Source organism: Taeniopygia guttata, chromosome 4 (assembly GCF_048771995.1).
Source record: "Taeniopygia guttata chromosome 4, bTaeGut7.mat, whole genome shotgun sequence".
Lineage (NCBI taxonomy): Eukaryota > Metazoa > Chordata > Aves > Passeriformes > Estrildidae > Taeniopygia > Taeniopygia guttata.
This window is the reverse complement of record NC_133028.1, coordinates 67,507,053-67,522,744: the sequence shown is the minus strand read 5'-3', so window position 1 is coordinate 67,522,744 and position 15,692 is coordinate 67,507,053. Positions and strand designations below refer to the sequence as shown.

At 43.0% G+C, this 15,692-nt stretch overlaps 1 protein-coding gene across 1 annotated transcript in view; it reads right to left on the bottom strand.

Moving 5' to 3' along the window:
• Nucleotides 1–15,692, bottom strand: part of LOC115495084 (uncharacterized) — a 161,297-nt gene that overhangs the window by 39,312 nt on the left and 106,293 nt on the right. Inside the window, exons 7-8 of the mRNA XM_072928814.1 lie at nucleotides 14,519–14,739; nucleotides 2,641–2,782 (exon numbers count right to left, since the gene is read on the bottom strand). Of these exons, the coding sequence (XP_072784915.1) occupies nucleotides 14,724–14,739 (16 nt within the window). The 3' untranslated portion in view covers nucleotides 2,641–2,782; nucleotides 14,519–14,723. The remainder of the gene's footprint in view (nucleotides 1–2,640; nucleotides 2,783–14,518; nucleotides 14,740–15,692) is intronic.

Below are 15,692 nucleotides of genomic sequence, written 5' to 3'. Positions count from 1 at the left end.
TTAACAATAACAGTTTGTCTCAAACCAGCACAATAATCCTTCTGCTCTGCTCAGCAATGCTCAGGCTTCAGCAGCAGCACTGATGGGATTCAGTTTGGGACATGACATTTCAAAAAGACAAATTGAAATCCAAGCAGATGAGAACAACAGAGATGACAAAATGGCTTAGAAAACATCATTCAGAAGGGTTTATGCTTTGCATTCTTTCCACACGTACAAAGAAACTGGGACTTGATAAATACCCCTCAGAGAAAGATGGAGTAAGAAAAAATGGCAGTTTCCCTGAATGCTGAAATTGCTGTGTTTATCACCTTCTGTTTAATAATTTGGGTGAAGACAGGAAAAATGAACAGGCAGAAAAGTGAGGTTATTTTCCCATTTGCTATGGCACAACATCATATAAAGGTGTCATAGCTGTGCAGTGTGAAGAGGTGCATACTGAAGGTGCTCTGACTGCAGGAGTATTTTCATGTCTATGTCCTGTGGTGCTCAGTGAGCACTTACTCACTATTTAATTACCTGTCCTCACCCTGTGGCCAAACACAGGGCTGAACAAAAGGCCTTGTATTTCCTGAAAGGGCACCATTTCTTTCCTAGCCATTCCAAGTTCTTCTGTAATATTCAACACTATGATTAAAATGGTAGAGAAAATAAATTCCCTTAAAAAACAAACAAAAAATAATAGAGCCAGAATAGACTTTTGTTCTCGTCCTTCCTTTCCCTAGAAACGTTTTGCAGAAGAAAAAGAAAAAAAAGAAAGGCATCCAACCCTACCCAAACCAGACCCTGAATGTTTCATCCTGTAGTCAAGAGCTGGTGGCAGCAGAACAGCCAGGGTTGGTCATGGTCCCTATGGCCCAAATCCCTGCAGGAAAAAGCTGCACTGGGGAGGAGGGACAACAGCAGCAGCTCACTCAAGCTGCATTTCTGGAGAAGGTTTAGTGCCCAGGGCATTTTCAGAGACTGCAGCCACCAAAATCCACGTGTTTCTAGTAAATGTCTGTAAAATGGGATTTTTCAGAGACTGGTGACTTGATAGGCAAATTTCACAGAGATGGAAAGAACTCATCCCAGCAAAAGATTGTTCCTCTGATCTCAAGTCTCTGCTCCACCACGCAGAGGATATGAGATCCTTTGGAGTAAATGTTCATGTGGTTTTATTGGCATGGCTAGTAGGATTTTTTCCTCAGTTCAGTTTCAGAAAAAGCTATTTTAGCTGCAATAGCAGGAAGAAGTTATCTGAAAGGAGACAGTGGCAGGGGAAAGAGGGCAGGTCACATGCAGTTGAACCTACAAACGTACCTGAAAATAAAGTCTTCCAGTAAAATGGGATGGGGATGGTGACAATAAGGAGCAGTAACAAGCCCACCCTCCCTACCTATGGAATGCCAATTACCTCATGTAAATATACAACCCCTCACAGTCTTTTCAAACCCAAAGGCTGCAAGGAAACAGCCCGAACGGAGTGGGAATCTGACTGCAGTTTAGGAAGCATTGACCCAAGGCAGCAATATTCACTCCTGGTTTATTGGGAGGGTTGCTTGGGGTTTTTTTAGAAATATAATTACGCAAAACTAATATATGCATTTCAAAATATTTTTTTTAATATTAGACTGTTGTTTAAACTCCAACTTTCATATTATTTATATGTGAACTCCCACAGAAAAGATGCTTTCAGGAAGAGAATTCAGACCTAATTCTGTGGTCACACGTTTTCCCCCTCCTCACCGGGTCCCTCCACACTGACACTTGAGTGATGTTCCCTGATTTCCCTGGGCTGCCAGAGGGGACAGGAGCATTATGGGCTGCAAGTGCTCAGAGCAACAGCAGCAGCAGATGTTTACTGCTTCAGAGGGGTCTGATCCCCAGCACGAAATTAGGTGCCTTAAAACAAACAGACAATAAACACCAGGCCATAGATCTGTCATAGCCAAACACTGTAACCACATGGTAATTCCTGCATGTTTACTCAGGGCTGACACTGTGAACAGCCCGATGGACAATGTTTGTATTCACCCTATCCAAGAGCAGACAAGGAGCTCTGATACATCAGAGTTTAATGAATAAATGTCTGACTGCAGGGCCTGAAAACGAGTCTCACAAGATGAAAAGCTTAATTTTTGAGTCATTACTCATAAAAGGTTAAATATGGGTAGTGAGAGAAGCTAAACCAAGAAATTAACAATTACTTAGCAAAATATAAAACCTTTCAGTTGCTGCCAACTTCAGACTTGGACAATTTCTGCAATTATTTCACTGCTCTTCTTTGAGGACTGCTGCAAACTCTGCCACATTTAATGACTGGAAACTCACTACTAATTTTCAGAGTTGATTTACACATAATTAGTTAAAAAACAGTTGTTTGTTCTAGTTGTTGAAGAACTAGGTGTTTGTTCTTCTGCCTCTAGTACTCACACTTCTGATGCAGTTTTAGAATGTGTATATAATATTGTCTGTCTGTCTCCCCTGTGTCCAGCCCATCAAACACTGTTCTGCTCCTCATTTTCCATTCCCTCCCAGGCCCTCTGCATCTCTCCAGCCCCATCCCTCCCGTGTGGGGGACTCAGACTGGACACGGCTTCCCAAGTGAGATCCCACCATTCTTTTCCAATAGTATCAATATTTTTCTGTTGGAATTACCTTGCTGGACATGCTCTACAACCACATCTGCCTTTTCCTCACTGTTCTGGTGTGAACCTTCTGGTATTTATAGCTGGTCCTTCTCCATCTCTATCATTTCCTCCAGATTGTGTCTTCAGTTCCTGATGTAGATTCTTCTTACCTGTCATCAAGAAAATATTGTCTTTATAAATCCCAGTACTTTAGTTTCAAAGATAGTTCAAGTTCTCTCTGAATTATTTGCTAATTTTCTATATGATAATTTATTTTATCCCAGATTTTATTATCTTTTTGTTTCATCTAGATTAAAACATACTTGTGTCTCAGTTTTGAGGCAAATGTAGAAGAGGACACTCTGCAATGAGCACTCTTCTCTGAAGAGATTCAACAATTCCCATCCACCTACAGAAGACTAATGCTAATAGTGGGGGGGAAAAGCCCCAAAACCAAAAGCAACAGTTTATTAACAACAGAATGCCCACAAGGCAAGGAAGAAAAGCAAACAAGTGCTGAACAGCAAATCCCCAGAACTCAGCCCCTGCCCACAGAAGGACAAAGACCCAAAAATGCCGGAGAACACGGCAGGTGCTGAAGCGATCTCCCTTCCTGACTCCTGGTGCGCCGGCTTCCACTGAGGGAAATGGAGCATCCATGGAGCTTCCCGTGTCACCCTGAGGGAAATGGAGCGTCCATGGAGCTTCCCTCATCACCCTGAGGGAAATGGAGCGTCCATGGAGCTTCCCTCATCACCCTGAGGGAAATGGAGCGTCCATGGAGCTTCCCTCATCACCCTGAGGGAAATGGAGCGTCCATGGAGCTTCCCGTGTCACCCTGAGGGAAATGGAGCTTCCCTTGTCACCCTGAGGGAAATGGAGCGTCCATGGATCTTCCCGTGTCACCCTGAGGGAAATGGAGCGTCCATGGAGCTTCCCTTGTCACCCTGAGGGAAATGGAGCGTCCATGGAGCTTCCCGTGTCACCCTGAGGGAAATGGAGCGTCCATGGAGCTTCCCTCGTCACCCTGAGGGAAATGGAGCGTCCATGGAGCTTCCCTTGTCACCCTGAGGGAAATGGAGTGTCCATGGAGGTTCCCTCGTCACCCTGAGGGAAATGGAGCTCCCATGGAGCTTCCCGTGTCACCCTGAGGGAAATGGAGCGTCCATGGAGCTTCCCATGTCACCCTGAGGGAAATGGAGCGTCCATGGAGCTTCCCTCGTCACCCTGAGGGAAATGGAGCTGCCAAGGAGCTGCCCTTGTCACCCTGAGGGAAATGGAGCTTCCCTTGTCACCCTGAGGGAAATGGAGCGTCCATGGAGCTTCCCTTGTCACCCTGAGGGAAATGGAGCTGCCAAGGAGCTTCCCGTGTCACCCTGAGGGAAATGGAGCCTCCATGGAGCTTCCCGTGTCACCCTGAAGGAAATGGAGAGTCCATGGAGCTTCCCTTGTCACCCTGAGGGAAATGGAGCATCCATGGAGCTTCCCGTGTCACCCTGAGGGAAATGGAGCTTCCATGGAGCTTCCCTTGTCACCCTGAGGGAAATGGAGCTTCCCTTGTCACCCTGAGGGAAATGGAGCGTCCATGGAGCTTCCCTTGTCACCCTGAGGGAAATGGAGCTGCCAAGGAGCTTCCCGTGTCACCCTGAGGGAAATGGAGCTCCCATGGAGCTTCCCTCATCACCCTGAGGGAAATGGAGCGTCCATGGAGCTTCCCTTGTCACCCTGAGGGAAATGGAGCATCCATGGAGCTTCCCTCGTCACCCTGAGGGAAATGGAGCGTCCATGGAGCTTCCCGTGTCACCCTGAGGGAAATGGAGCGTCCATGGAGCTTCCCGTGTCACCCTGAGGGAAATGGAGCGTCCATGGAGCTTCCCATGTCACTCTGAGGGAAATGGAGCTTCCATGGAGCCTCCTGTGTCACCCTGAGGGACATGGAGCTGCCAAGGAGCTTCCCTTTTCTCTCCTAGGGAAATGGAGCGTCCCTTTTCACTCTGAGGGAAATGGAGCTGCTCCAGAGTTTCCCTTTTCCCTCTGAGGGAAGCGGCACTCCCGGCGGAGCTCCAGCCCGCGGCCAGCCCCTGCCGGGGCTCCCCGCAGTGGGGCAGGAGCCTCTCCCTGTATCTGTTTGTCTGTGTCTCTCTGTCTCTCCCTGCCTCTCTGTCTGTCTGTCTGTCTGTCTGTCTCTCTCTCTTTCTCTCTCACTCTCCTTTCCCTGCCCGGCTCGGCCTCCCGAGGCTCGGGGCCGGCCCGGGCTGCGCTCCCGCCGGTGCCGGCTCCGGCCGCAGCTCCCCGGAGCCGTGCAGGATCGCTGCTGCCGCTCCTCCGAGCCAGGGCAGGGCAGAGCTTTGTGCTCGGCTCAGGAGAACCGAGCGGGCCGAGCCAAACCGAACCGAGCCAGACCGAACCGAGCCAGACCGAACCGAGCGGTGCCGCCGGGCCCGAGGCTTCCAAAGCTCCGCCGAGAGCCCAAAGGGCCCCGGGCCGGCCTCTCGCACACGGCCGGGCCCTGATCAGCCTCCGCTGCGGGCGGGCAGCGAGGGTCGGAGCTGTCAGCAGAGGCACTCCAACACAGCCTGAAAACTCGATTCAGTCATCTGTGTAAAACCCGACCTGGCTTTACTTTTGTCTAATCGGGTTTTAGCCCTGTGTTTCTTGATCTCCAGAACATGGCTGTTTTCTTCACCAATCCATTCATTCTAGTCTTTGGGGGTTATTCAATCCTACACTTTTCTAGAAATAATCTTCTCATGATTTTATTAGAGTTCTTTATACACTTTGCCTCCCTGTTCCCACACTTCTTATATGCATTTGTAAAAGATTTTCCTCTTTTAACTAAAAGTCTTTCCCCGTTTATACCCATGCAACTGACTTCACACCAAGAGCTCCTGTGAACCAAAATACGTCCTCTTAAAAGTGAAACTTCAGTCACAGATCTGTTCTTGCCTACAGCTCTCACTTACATGAACCAACTCATATTTCATCTGCATTCTACAGACTTTTCTGACTGCCATTTTCCTTCCCTGTACCATGCAAAACCTTCAAGATGTGTTGTGGATGTTATTCCACCGCATTGCTTTTTGCAGTAGTATAAATAAATAGTTTTCATCAATTTACCAAGTGCTTCCATTTTGCTCCCTGAATTAAAAAGCAGCCTCTTTTTCCTGTGACCCTGCTGGGACTGTTTATCCAAGTACCCTTCTCACCATTAACAGGTTATTCTGGCTCCACGTTGCTCTTTCTGCCATCCAGGAATATTTCATTTCCCATTGCCATAAACAAGCACAAAAATCAGTAGCAGCTTTTCCCATTTCCAGCCTTTCTCTCCCAGCAGGGCACCCCTCAGCCCCTGCAAGGCCAGGGCGGTTCCCAAAGCTGCCATCAGTCTCACAAACAGGGACCTGGGGCCATGCAGGGCACAGAGCTGGAGGCTCAGCAATGCATTGATCAGGCCAAAGTCACAGCTCAAAGTGGCATTTACAAATAAACCAACAAACTTCAGGCTATTTCATCCAGAAAAAAATCCTGGTTTCATTTACAGCTGAAAAATGGTTTTATCTGTGAAAGAAAAAAGATTATTTTTCTGTAGAATTTAGAAAGCCAGTGAGAGGAGCAGAGGAAAAGATATCAGCAACAAAGCAAAATTATACTGCAATATGAGAATTTTAATGGCCTTGCCTGTGAACACATTGATCTCTTTGCACAATTTTTCTGTTACCAGAGAAACAACACTGTTAGGTTCCTTTACCACTAAATTCAGCTTAGACTCATTCCCTTCTTACCAATGTTGATAATAGAGTCTGGTCTGATTACTCAGTAAAACTGAACTTTTTCCCTTTAAAGAAAACAAATATATTCTTTTAAAAATGGTACAAGACAGTCCAGATAAAATACTGACTAATTTTTTTACACAAATGTTTAACACAAGCAAAGGAAATTTCTGCCAGTGCTAGATATCTATTTTCATACACACACTGGGTGAGGAGAAATAAATTAAATTAGAACAGCAGCAGCTAGAAAATATCCATGGATTTGCTTTCCTCCTTGATGCCCCCATGGTTTGAACTGTGTGTGCTGGTATTTTTCTTTGGTACTTTTTATTTCCCTCCTCATCATTACTCAGCTCCTTATTCATTCCTGTGTGCTGTCTCTTACCAGCTGCCTGCTGTGATGATCATCTTTGCAGTATCCATCTCTGCCATGTCCATCTTGAGATTATTGTAGCAAAATATGCAACAAAAGACACAAAACTGACCAAAGCAGCAAACAGGAATGAGACTGATGCTAGAACCTCAGGAAAGAACAGGCGTGATTTGGTGGAAATGTGTTTTCTTTGACTCAGAGAAAGCTACAAAACTTTGGTCTCTTCTGTTTTCACTGTCCTTTGGGAGAGATATAACTTGATTTAACACCACAACCTCCCAATTTCAGGACCTGACACATCACCAGCCCCGCTCTGCACTCCAGTCTGACTCCAGTTCTGTTCTTTACTCATTTCCCATCTCCCTTTCCCCTCAATGTCAGTAAAAGTCTCTTCACATAGACACATATCCATGTCCTACATAAAAAGGAGAAACTCTTCCCTACTTCTGATGCACTTCTTGAGATAAAGAAACTGGAACTGCACACGTGATTCTAGATGTGGACATGGATTTTCATAATCTCTGCTCCTTTCCAAATGACCTTTAGTGATTGATTTGCATTTTTACCTTTAATCGATGAAGGTGATCAAAGGAAACAAAAATCAAATTGCATTGAAGGCTTTTGTAATGGAACATTTAAGAGAAGTGGGAAGCAGTCATTTCAAAATTGAATTCCTTAATGAAAATTCAAGACTCCAGAGCTATCAGCAGCCACAAATGTTTTTGCCATAGATGACAAGATGGTCTATTATCAAAAGATACTCTCCTACATTGCAAAAACAAGTGTCATTTATTTCAGAGTGGCACAGCCAGCAGACTGAGCAAAGCTGTTCTATACTCAAGGCAAAAGAAGCCAAGGGTGCTTTACTTGCTTGTTTTCAGTTTGGCAGATTTTAAATTCTTTTGACAACAGAAGAGAGGCTGAGAATAGAAGTCAACTTGTGGAGTTGATTGTAGCATTATTTACAAGCAAAGAAATAACATTGACTGATTATCTGTATATTATCCCATACATTTTCCAGCCCAGTTGGGATACTGAAAGAGGGCAGAGCTTCTTTGGTTTAGCTTTAAAATCGTCACTATCCCAGGGACAATGACCAATGCTGTTTCCATGGAGAAGAGTCCAGAACTTTCTCCAGCTCTGATTTCCTGTATAGTGTTAAATTTTAAGGCAGCAGTACAATTTTGGGGATTTAGACTGAATATTGCTTCATAGGTTAAGTAAGAAAATAGTGTGACTTTCTGTTATTCAAATGAATGTGAATAGGTAATGTCTTCACATATACTCAGGTAAATTATCTGGCAGATTAAAATGATTTGACTGCAAAAACCCTTAAAATTAACCTACAGTTACTTCTGCACAAATGAAAGAATTTCTTCTGCAGGGAAAGAGATTTTCATTTAATTTTTATCTCATGTAGATGAAGAAAAACATTTTCCAATACAGAATTAGAGCCTCAGTGCCAAGAAATCTCGCTCAGGTTGATTATAAGGAATATTTCCTAAAGATGTACCCTTGGTTCTTGCTACAACTATCCAGATTTTTCACTGACTCAAGTGGTGGCTCTTTTGCCACTCTGAGAATTGACAATAATGTACATGTCAGAAGATTCTAAATGCTTTGTTTCTTATGACAACTTCCCTCTGAGATAAGAAATATCCACAGCCAAGGAGCTTTGCCTGCTGCTTATCTCATGTGTACAAAACCCCAGCTAAAACCTGGAACTTCATTCCAGGCAGTGGAAACTTCTCATCTCCTTCAACAGGGCCAAGATTCCACCCACACACTTTCCCTTCACAGACATTCTGTAGAGTCCTCCAAATAAACCTGATTGCATTCCACACATGGAATATGCCAGGACAGAATGGTTAAGAATTACAAGAGCTACGTTCATACTTAAAAAGCACAAGGGATTGGTACAAAACCTTGATGATGTCACATCCCTGATGGAAAACAACAATTAATGCTCTGTCCTAAAATCACTTGTGGGACCTATTCATCACCACAGAAGTCAATTGGATTCAGGTGGATTCTCTTAGCTACAAATATTTTCCCTAATAATGCTGCCATTATGGAACTTCACTGTAGCAAAGAGAGGGAATTTATGGGTAAGTTCTAAAAAAAGAAAGAATTTAAAATATAACCAAGTGGGCAACCATTTCATACACAGAAGAAAAATATTATTGATGACCACACTTTAAAAACCCCAAAACACCACTGGATAACACCAGAAAATGCACTGGACTTTCTCAGGAGCCAGGTGGGTCAGTCCCAGGCAGCACAAACACCCTGTGCTGGGGCAGGAAGGGGAATCACAGATGGAGCCAGTTTGGTTGGAGCTTAGACACAGATGGGAAAATGGCCCATTTTTTCTGGAGTTCACTGGCTGTGCAAACTCTGGGCTTGATAACATTGCCCATTTTTCTTGCTTTATGCACATTGATTTCCAATCCACAAAGCTTGGAATGTTCTCATTTGTCTTCCAAGGGAAAATCTATCAGAAATCCTGTTGTCCTCTCCTTTGAGGAAAAGGAAAAAGGAAAAAAGATCAGCCATTGCCTTTTTTTTCTTTTAGTTCTTTCCCCCTGCAAGTTGTTCAAGACTAAATTATTCAAGAGTAAATCATTTATGGAAAGGAAGATGTAGCGTGGTTGGAGTTGGCTGCTGGTGGTTGGCTATGGTTTTGGTTTAGGTTTTTGTTTTAATTGCGAGAAATGTAGAGTTCATTGCAGAGTTCACTGATTTCAGTGGAAAATGTGACAATGGAATAATGACAAAAAAAATGTATAAAAAGAAGGAAATGTGGCAGGAGTAAAAAAGGCACCAAAAGCAGCCAAATTATTGTAGCAGAACTCTTAGAGACTTGTTTAATGAGTCTTCAAATATATTTTAAAGGTGAAAAAACAGAAAGCTGTCTTCAAGCAGGAAGAAGTTTTTCACAGCCACTTAAACTGTAATCTGGTAGTGAAAGCAACAGTGAATAGAGAGGATTCCAAAGCTAAGAATCCTGGCTCAGCTGAAACCATTGGGGATGTCACTGAGATCAGGGTTCAGAGCAGCAATTTATAAAATACTAAAATGCATCAGCCTGCAGCTTACTGCACAGTGTGGCTTTATTCTTTTCTTGGATACCTGAATTATAATATTCTATCAAATACTTCACTTAGATGAAGCCACAAGGGCTAAAATGTTCAACAAGAAAGACAAAGAAGGGAAGAATGTTTGGACTAAGCACCTAATGCTTGAACCAAGTTATTTGGGTCTGAATCATTTGGCCCACAGTTCTTCCAATGTCATTTTGACAGAGAGTTTTAAGAAAATTTTAATCACTCTGAAACTCTTGAGGAAAATATCTTCCTTTAAATACAGCAAACATATTTTAGCTACCAGCCTACAGAACACAGTGATTAATTCTTTCCAGCTTTCTGTGAGCACCATCTGGCCGTCGTGACTGTTGCTATTTTACTTCTCAACGTGTTTTAACAAATTTCCTTTTGGCCATGTAGCCTTTGGCAGAGCTTTGTGACTGAGAACAGGGGCACTTGGCACGCTCAGCACATCGTGGTACCCACGGCGGGCACTGGAACCTGTCCAGCGAGATGGAGAACGCACGGGCAAGTTCTGTGTGGGGAAACCATCTCAGATGGAGCTTCCTTGGAAGGCAGGGAGATCCTCCAGTTCAGAAGGGGAGAGCTCTTGGTGGAGCTGCTGGGGTAGCCCCTGAATGATTCTCAGAAGGGATTTTGTCCTCACTGAGTAAATCCTGCATTGAACCAAAGCAGCTTTGGAACAGGTGGGAACACCCATGTCAGAGTAGTCATTTATGCTTAGGAGATCCCCAAGTTGGAGAAATAATAGGAGAACTCTGGGAAATTAATTTTTAGGAGGAAAGATGACCCATCTGAAATACAAGTCGGTGACAAAGGACAACTTAAGATAATGTGAAATTGCAGAGGAATGCTCCATTAAAACAAGTAAACTTGCTGTTGAGGATGGATATGATCCCTGCCTTGAACTAATATATACCAGCAAGAGTCTGTGTCTATCACAGATAATGTTTAAATTACATGTTCCAGGGAAAAACTCCATACAACCAGCCATCACCTACTGTTACCAAGCCACTTGCCATCAAGAATTCAGAAAACACGTGAAGAACAGTCCAAAAAACACTGAATGAGTGCTGGGTTCAAACCTCTCAAGCAACTCACTTTTTCAGCATCATGAGGCTTTGGAATAAGATCTCAGAGTTGTTCTGAACACAGTCTTAAAGGTGCTATGAAATAAAAGCTGCTGTTTTAAATCTGTTTGATGACTTCATTAATGTCTTCCTGTTTTTATGATCAGCTCAGCAGCAGAACAATTCCCCCATTATCTGTAATCCCACATTATCAGAGAAGCATGAGCCTCTTGTGGGGCATAGATCATAAAGATGCATTGATAAAAAGCAGAGTTAGTTTCCTTTTTCTTTTAAATTTACCTGAGCTTTGTGTCAAAACTGAGTTCTATCAGGCTCCAAGTGAACAAGGTCAAAGTGGTTCAAACAAAAAAAAAAATTAACACGTGGCTATGATTTAACCCAGCCCCACAAGGAGAATACCACTGGATTAATTCAAATATACAGGGACCTCAGAGCTTCTGAGCATTTGTGTGATATTTTTGAAGAGAGTATTGCTTTACAAGGAAACTGGAAAAATGATAGCTTTTTAAAGTTCTGATTGGAAAAAATTATATTTCAACTAGATTAAATCAACAGGTATAGATCTGCTGGGGAAAAAAGGAACTGATTAAGAAAAATAATGTATACACATATTTGCTATTTGAATATATTCTCACTCATCATGAAGCTGATTAAGCAGAAGTTGATTCTGTATTTCAGATATGGTCTCAAGATCATAAAAATTCTCTACTGTCCTTCTGTTACTGTCAGCTGTGCTCAGAGAATCCGTGTGACATCCGGCCAGAATGGTCAAACACAACAGCCCCAGGTGTTCAGTAAGACACCTTTGCCCAAAACCCAGAGGAAGAAACATTTGCCTTCAGACTGGAGCACTTTATAGAAAAACTTCCTAACTTACCTGCCTGCACACCACTTCTAGAAAACCAAGAGAGTGACTCTTAACATCAAATCAGCATTTAAAAAGTATAAAAGACCAGAGCTTTCAATGATACATATGTTAGATAATGAAATATCACCTATATTCAGAGGCAAATAAAACAGTGTTTAAAGAGTCTAATGTCATCCCATACTTCTAATGCACAGGCACCTTCTTTGGGCTGTGCTGGAATGTGGTTTTAATGAACACCTGGAATAAGCAGTTGTCTTCTACTTTCAGGGCTCAGAATTTTAACTACTGAACTTTTCTTGGTTTTTAGTCTGAAATCACAGGTGTCCCCACTCATAGCTGCCTGAGGATTAACACAGAAATTGACTTCAATCATTTGCATGCTGATTTTTTTCTTAAAAACATGTTAGGAGCTAAATCCAGAACTGTGCTGATGATACAGATTATCCAGGATTCCAGTCCTGAGCAAAAGTACCTCCTGTAGCTCATGTAAAGGAATTTAGAAGATAATTGCTATCCTATTTCTCACTGTACATTGAACTTTCAACTGCTTAAACATAATCAGCCTGATTATGCTTGAGCATTCAGTTGGGCAGACAATTAACTGCTAAAAAACATCTGACCCAAATATTGCACACTGCTATAGCCACACCCTGAAAACACTACCAAATAATGCAATTCTCCATCAATTTAATTTCTCTTCTGCAAAAAAACCACCATAGGCTGCTTAAAAGTATTTCAACCAACCAGAAAGAAAACCACTATCAGTGGCAAAAAAAACCTCAAACTGTTTGAAACACCCAGAAGGTTTCAGCAGTGTCTGGTGGGGAGAGAAAGGGCTGAGGAACACTCAGGTGAACGGATGCCCTTAGAAAACAGGGAAGTGAATACATACACTGCAAGTGCTTGATGGGAGCCTTCAAAACTCCACTGCTCAGAGGCAAGTCTGGGAAGTGAAGATCCAGGTTTGCTGCAGTTAACCAGCCTGAAATACCACAATGACATCTCCAAAAGCTTTTCTTTCTTGCTTCTCTGCTGAAGTCATAACTTAAGGCACGTGCAATGGCCCTGTAAATGCATTACAAGCCTTACAGAATGTGTGTATCTTCATATATCCAGCTTCCCATCCTTTATGCCATCCTTTAGCAATGATTTATGATGAAAAAGCAGTTAAATATCAAGTTTTATCTAAGGAATTAAGTCTTAGAGAGATTAATTATTGTTAATGACACAGTAAACATTTTAGTAACATCACTACAGTAATCCAGATCTTTCTGCCTGCTTCCTTTGAACTTCATTTAACTTTTCTGAACATCCTTCCTTCATCCACTTACCCTCTCTATTTCTTTCTAGTTGAAGATACAGTGAAGTTTGTAGGCTCCCTGGTTTTGAGAAGTGTTCATATTATTTCCTTCCATTTTAAGTGGAAAGGTAACATTACAACAAGGAAACAAATACAACACATTCTCAGAATATCTTGCTTTGGGTTTTGGGCTTTGTTTCTTTCTTTCCATGGCTCTTTTGAGAGAGGAGTGTTTGTTTTTAAAAGGTAACATATTCTAATGGATACTTTGACATGCAGTGGGAAAAAAAAAAAGAAAACCATGCTTAGAAATAAAGCTGGCATCCTGCTGCACACGAGTTACCAATTCTTCTGGCCTTGCTTTCCAGCCACGTTCTAGCTGGAATGTAGTTGGAATGCCTCCCCATGAATCAGAGCATCTACACAGAAATACATCCAAAGCCAGATGCCCAGGATGACAGGAACTTTACAGGCCACCAGCTGGGAAATTGTTTTCAAAGTCAGGTAGGAAAAAGTGAAGTTTTTCAGCCTGCTAAGGCATAAGGACCACGGGGAGAAGATTAATAAGTGGCCTCACTAGATTTTTACTTCTCTGGCTCACTCCTAAGACAAGCTCTCTTTCCCTCCATGCCAAGTGTCCTTTTCCTGGAGTTAGGAATGAGAATGATGTTTTTTGCTTTGTGTCTGATAGCCCTGGTCCCAAATGAAGAGGACTTTTCCTCATGAAGCTGTCAGCAACTAATGGGAAATTGAGGATGCTGCATTCATTGAAGCAGATCATCCCAGTTCCCTTCAGAACTCAGCCTAGCACCCTGAGAAGCTTTATCATTAAAATTCACAGAAAATCAATTAAGAGAGGCCTGAAGCAGACTGGGCTGCCCACAGGGCCTCTTTGCCTTACCTCAAAAGGTAACAAATGTCAAGGGACAGAAGGTGCCAGTCCCAGTAAGCTGGCTCTGTTTGCCTGGGAAAAGTTAATTGGAGAAATTCAAGACTCACACCAAGGAGTGGAGGACCAAGGCAAAGCAATTTTGATAGCCAGTTGGTTCAATATTGAATCATATAAATAACTGACATAGTGATTTGGTAGGGATTTCTAGTAATTTTGGCTAATTGGAGGCTGAATCAGAGATAAAAAAGACAAAATGAACACAATGAAAACTTTCTTAGTAGTATAATAATTAATCATACTCAGTGGATACACATCTTAAAATAGAGCTCTCTATCTGTTGCAAAAGCTAGGCACCAGTTGCAGGAATGGACTCTGTTAATTTTCATGAATAAATCAATTTTGGAGGAGCAAGTGAGACAGATAAACTGCAGCTGGAGCAAGATTTAGCTACCCCATAGTCAGAGGCAATGTCATGGTACAGCAGTGGTGAAAAGCAGATGCTGACCTTGGTGCTTACCCAGCACGGAAAGAAGAGGCTTTGTCCAGTTGTCCATGGGACTTTGATGAAGAGAACATCTGCTGGATGAGACAAGGCTGTTTTGGTCCACATAAGAAATTGGGATGAGAGCTGTGAAAGGTTTTCCTGTCCATGAGTTGGGGTGAAAAGAATGAGCTGTGCTTCTGTCCTTTTGGAACCTCTTTGAGGGGGGTCAGCTGTGCTGCTGGCTGCAGAAAAATCAAAAACCACCAGTAATTGGTTAGGGTTAGTAATCTACCTGAGGAAAAGAGAAACAATGAACTGATCTGAAAGAATGCTGCTGTGTTAAAGGATTCATTCAGGTATCATCAAACTGTGCCAAAGCCCATGTCCTTGGGTGTGAGAGACACCAAACATTTCCCTCCTCAGTGTAAGGAACTGAATTCTCTCCCAGAAAAGGGAGCTCATCACCAGATTTGATGAAAGCACCCAGGAAAAGCAAGTGTTGTGCAAACCTTCACAACCCTGCTAATGACTTTTCTGGGATGGATGTGCTCTCATCCCAAACTGACACCACCACAACAAGGGGCTGTAAGAGCCACGTGCATAAATGGGGAGTTCAGTGCTGAACGGGCCATTCCTGCACGCCCCAGCAGGGCACCAGGAAGCTGCAGTAACTGCTTGGCCACATCAGATGGCCGAGTGTTCTTCCACAGTTGTGAGGAAAAAAGTAATTAAGCATTACAAGCACAGGTACCAATTAGTATAATCTGGCATATTGTCCCACAGGCTCAATTTAGACTTTTTCCTAGCAATGCAGCAATACCTGTTCCTCCTAAACATAATTATGGTATGTTCAGTACAGCACTTCCCTCTACATTTGCTACCTTGGGTATGAGCCAGCACCAGTAGTCAGCAAAGACAAAAGGGCAAAGTTTTAAAATTTAAAAATTGCCAAGACATTTTAATGAAGAATCTTTTTTATTTCAGTGATTCCATCTGACAGGAAAGCAAAGGTGAGCAGCAGAAGGCAGGTGAGGTGGTGCAGGCAGGGCTAAGGATCAAAATGAACGGTGGTGGTCACATACCCAGTGTAGGAAAAGCAGGCAGGACAGAGGAATCATCTCTGAAATTAAGATGGAAGTTCAGCTTTTTCCTTTTCTGTTCAGATTGACTATAGGGGTTGCCTGGTGTGGGAGGC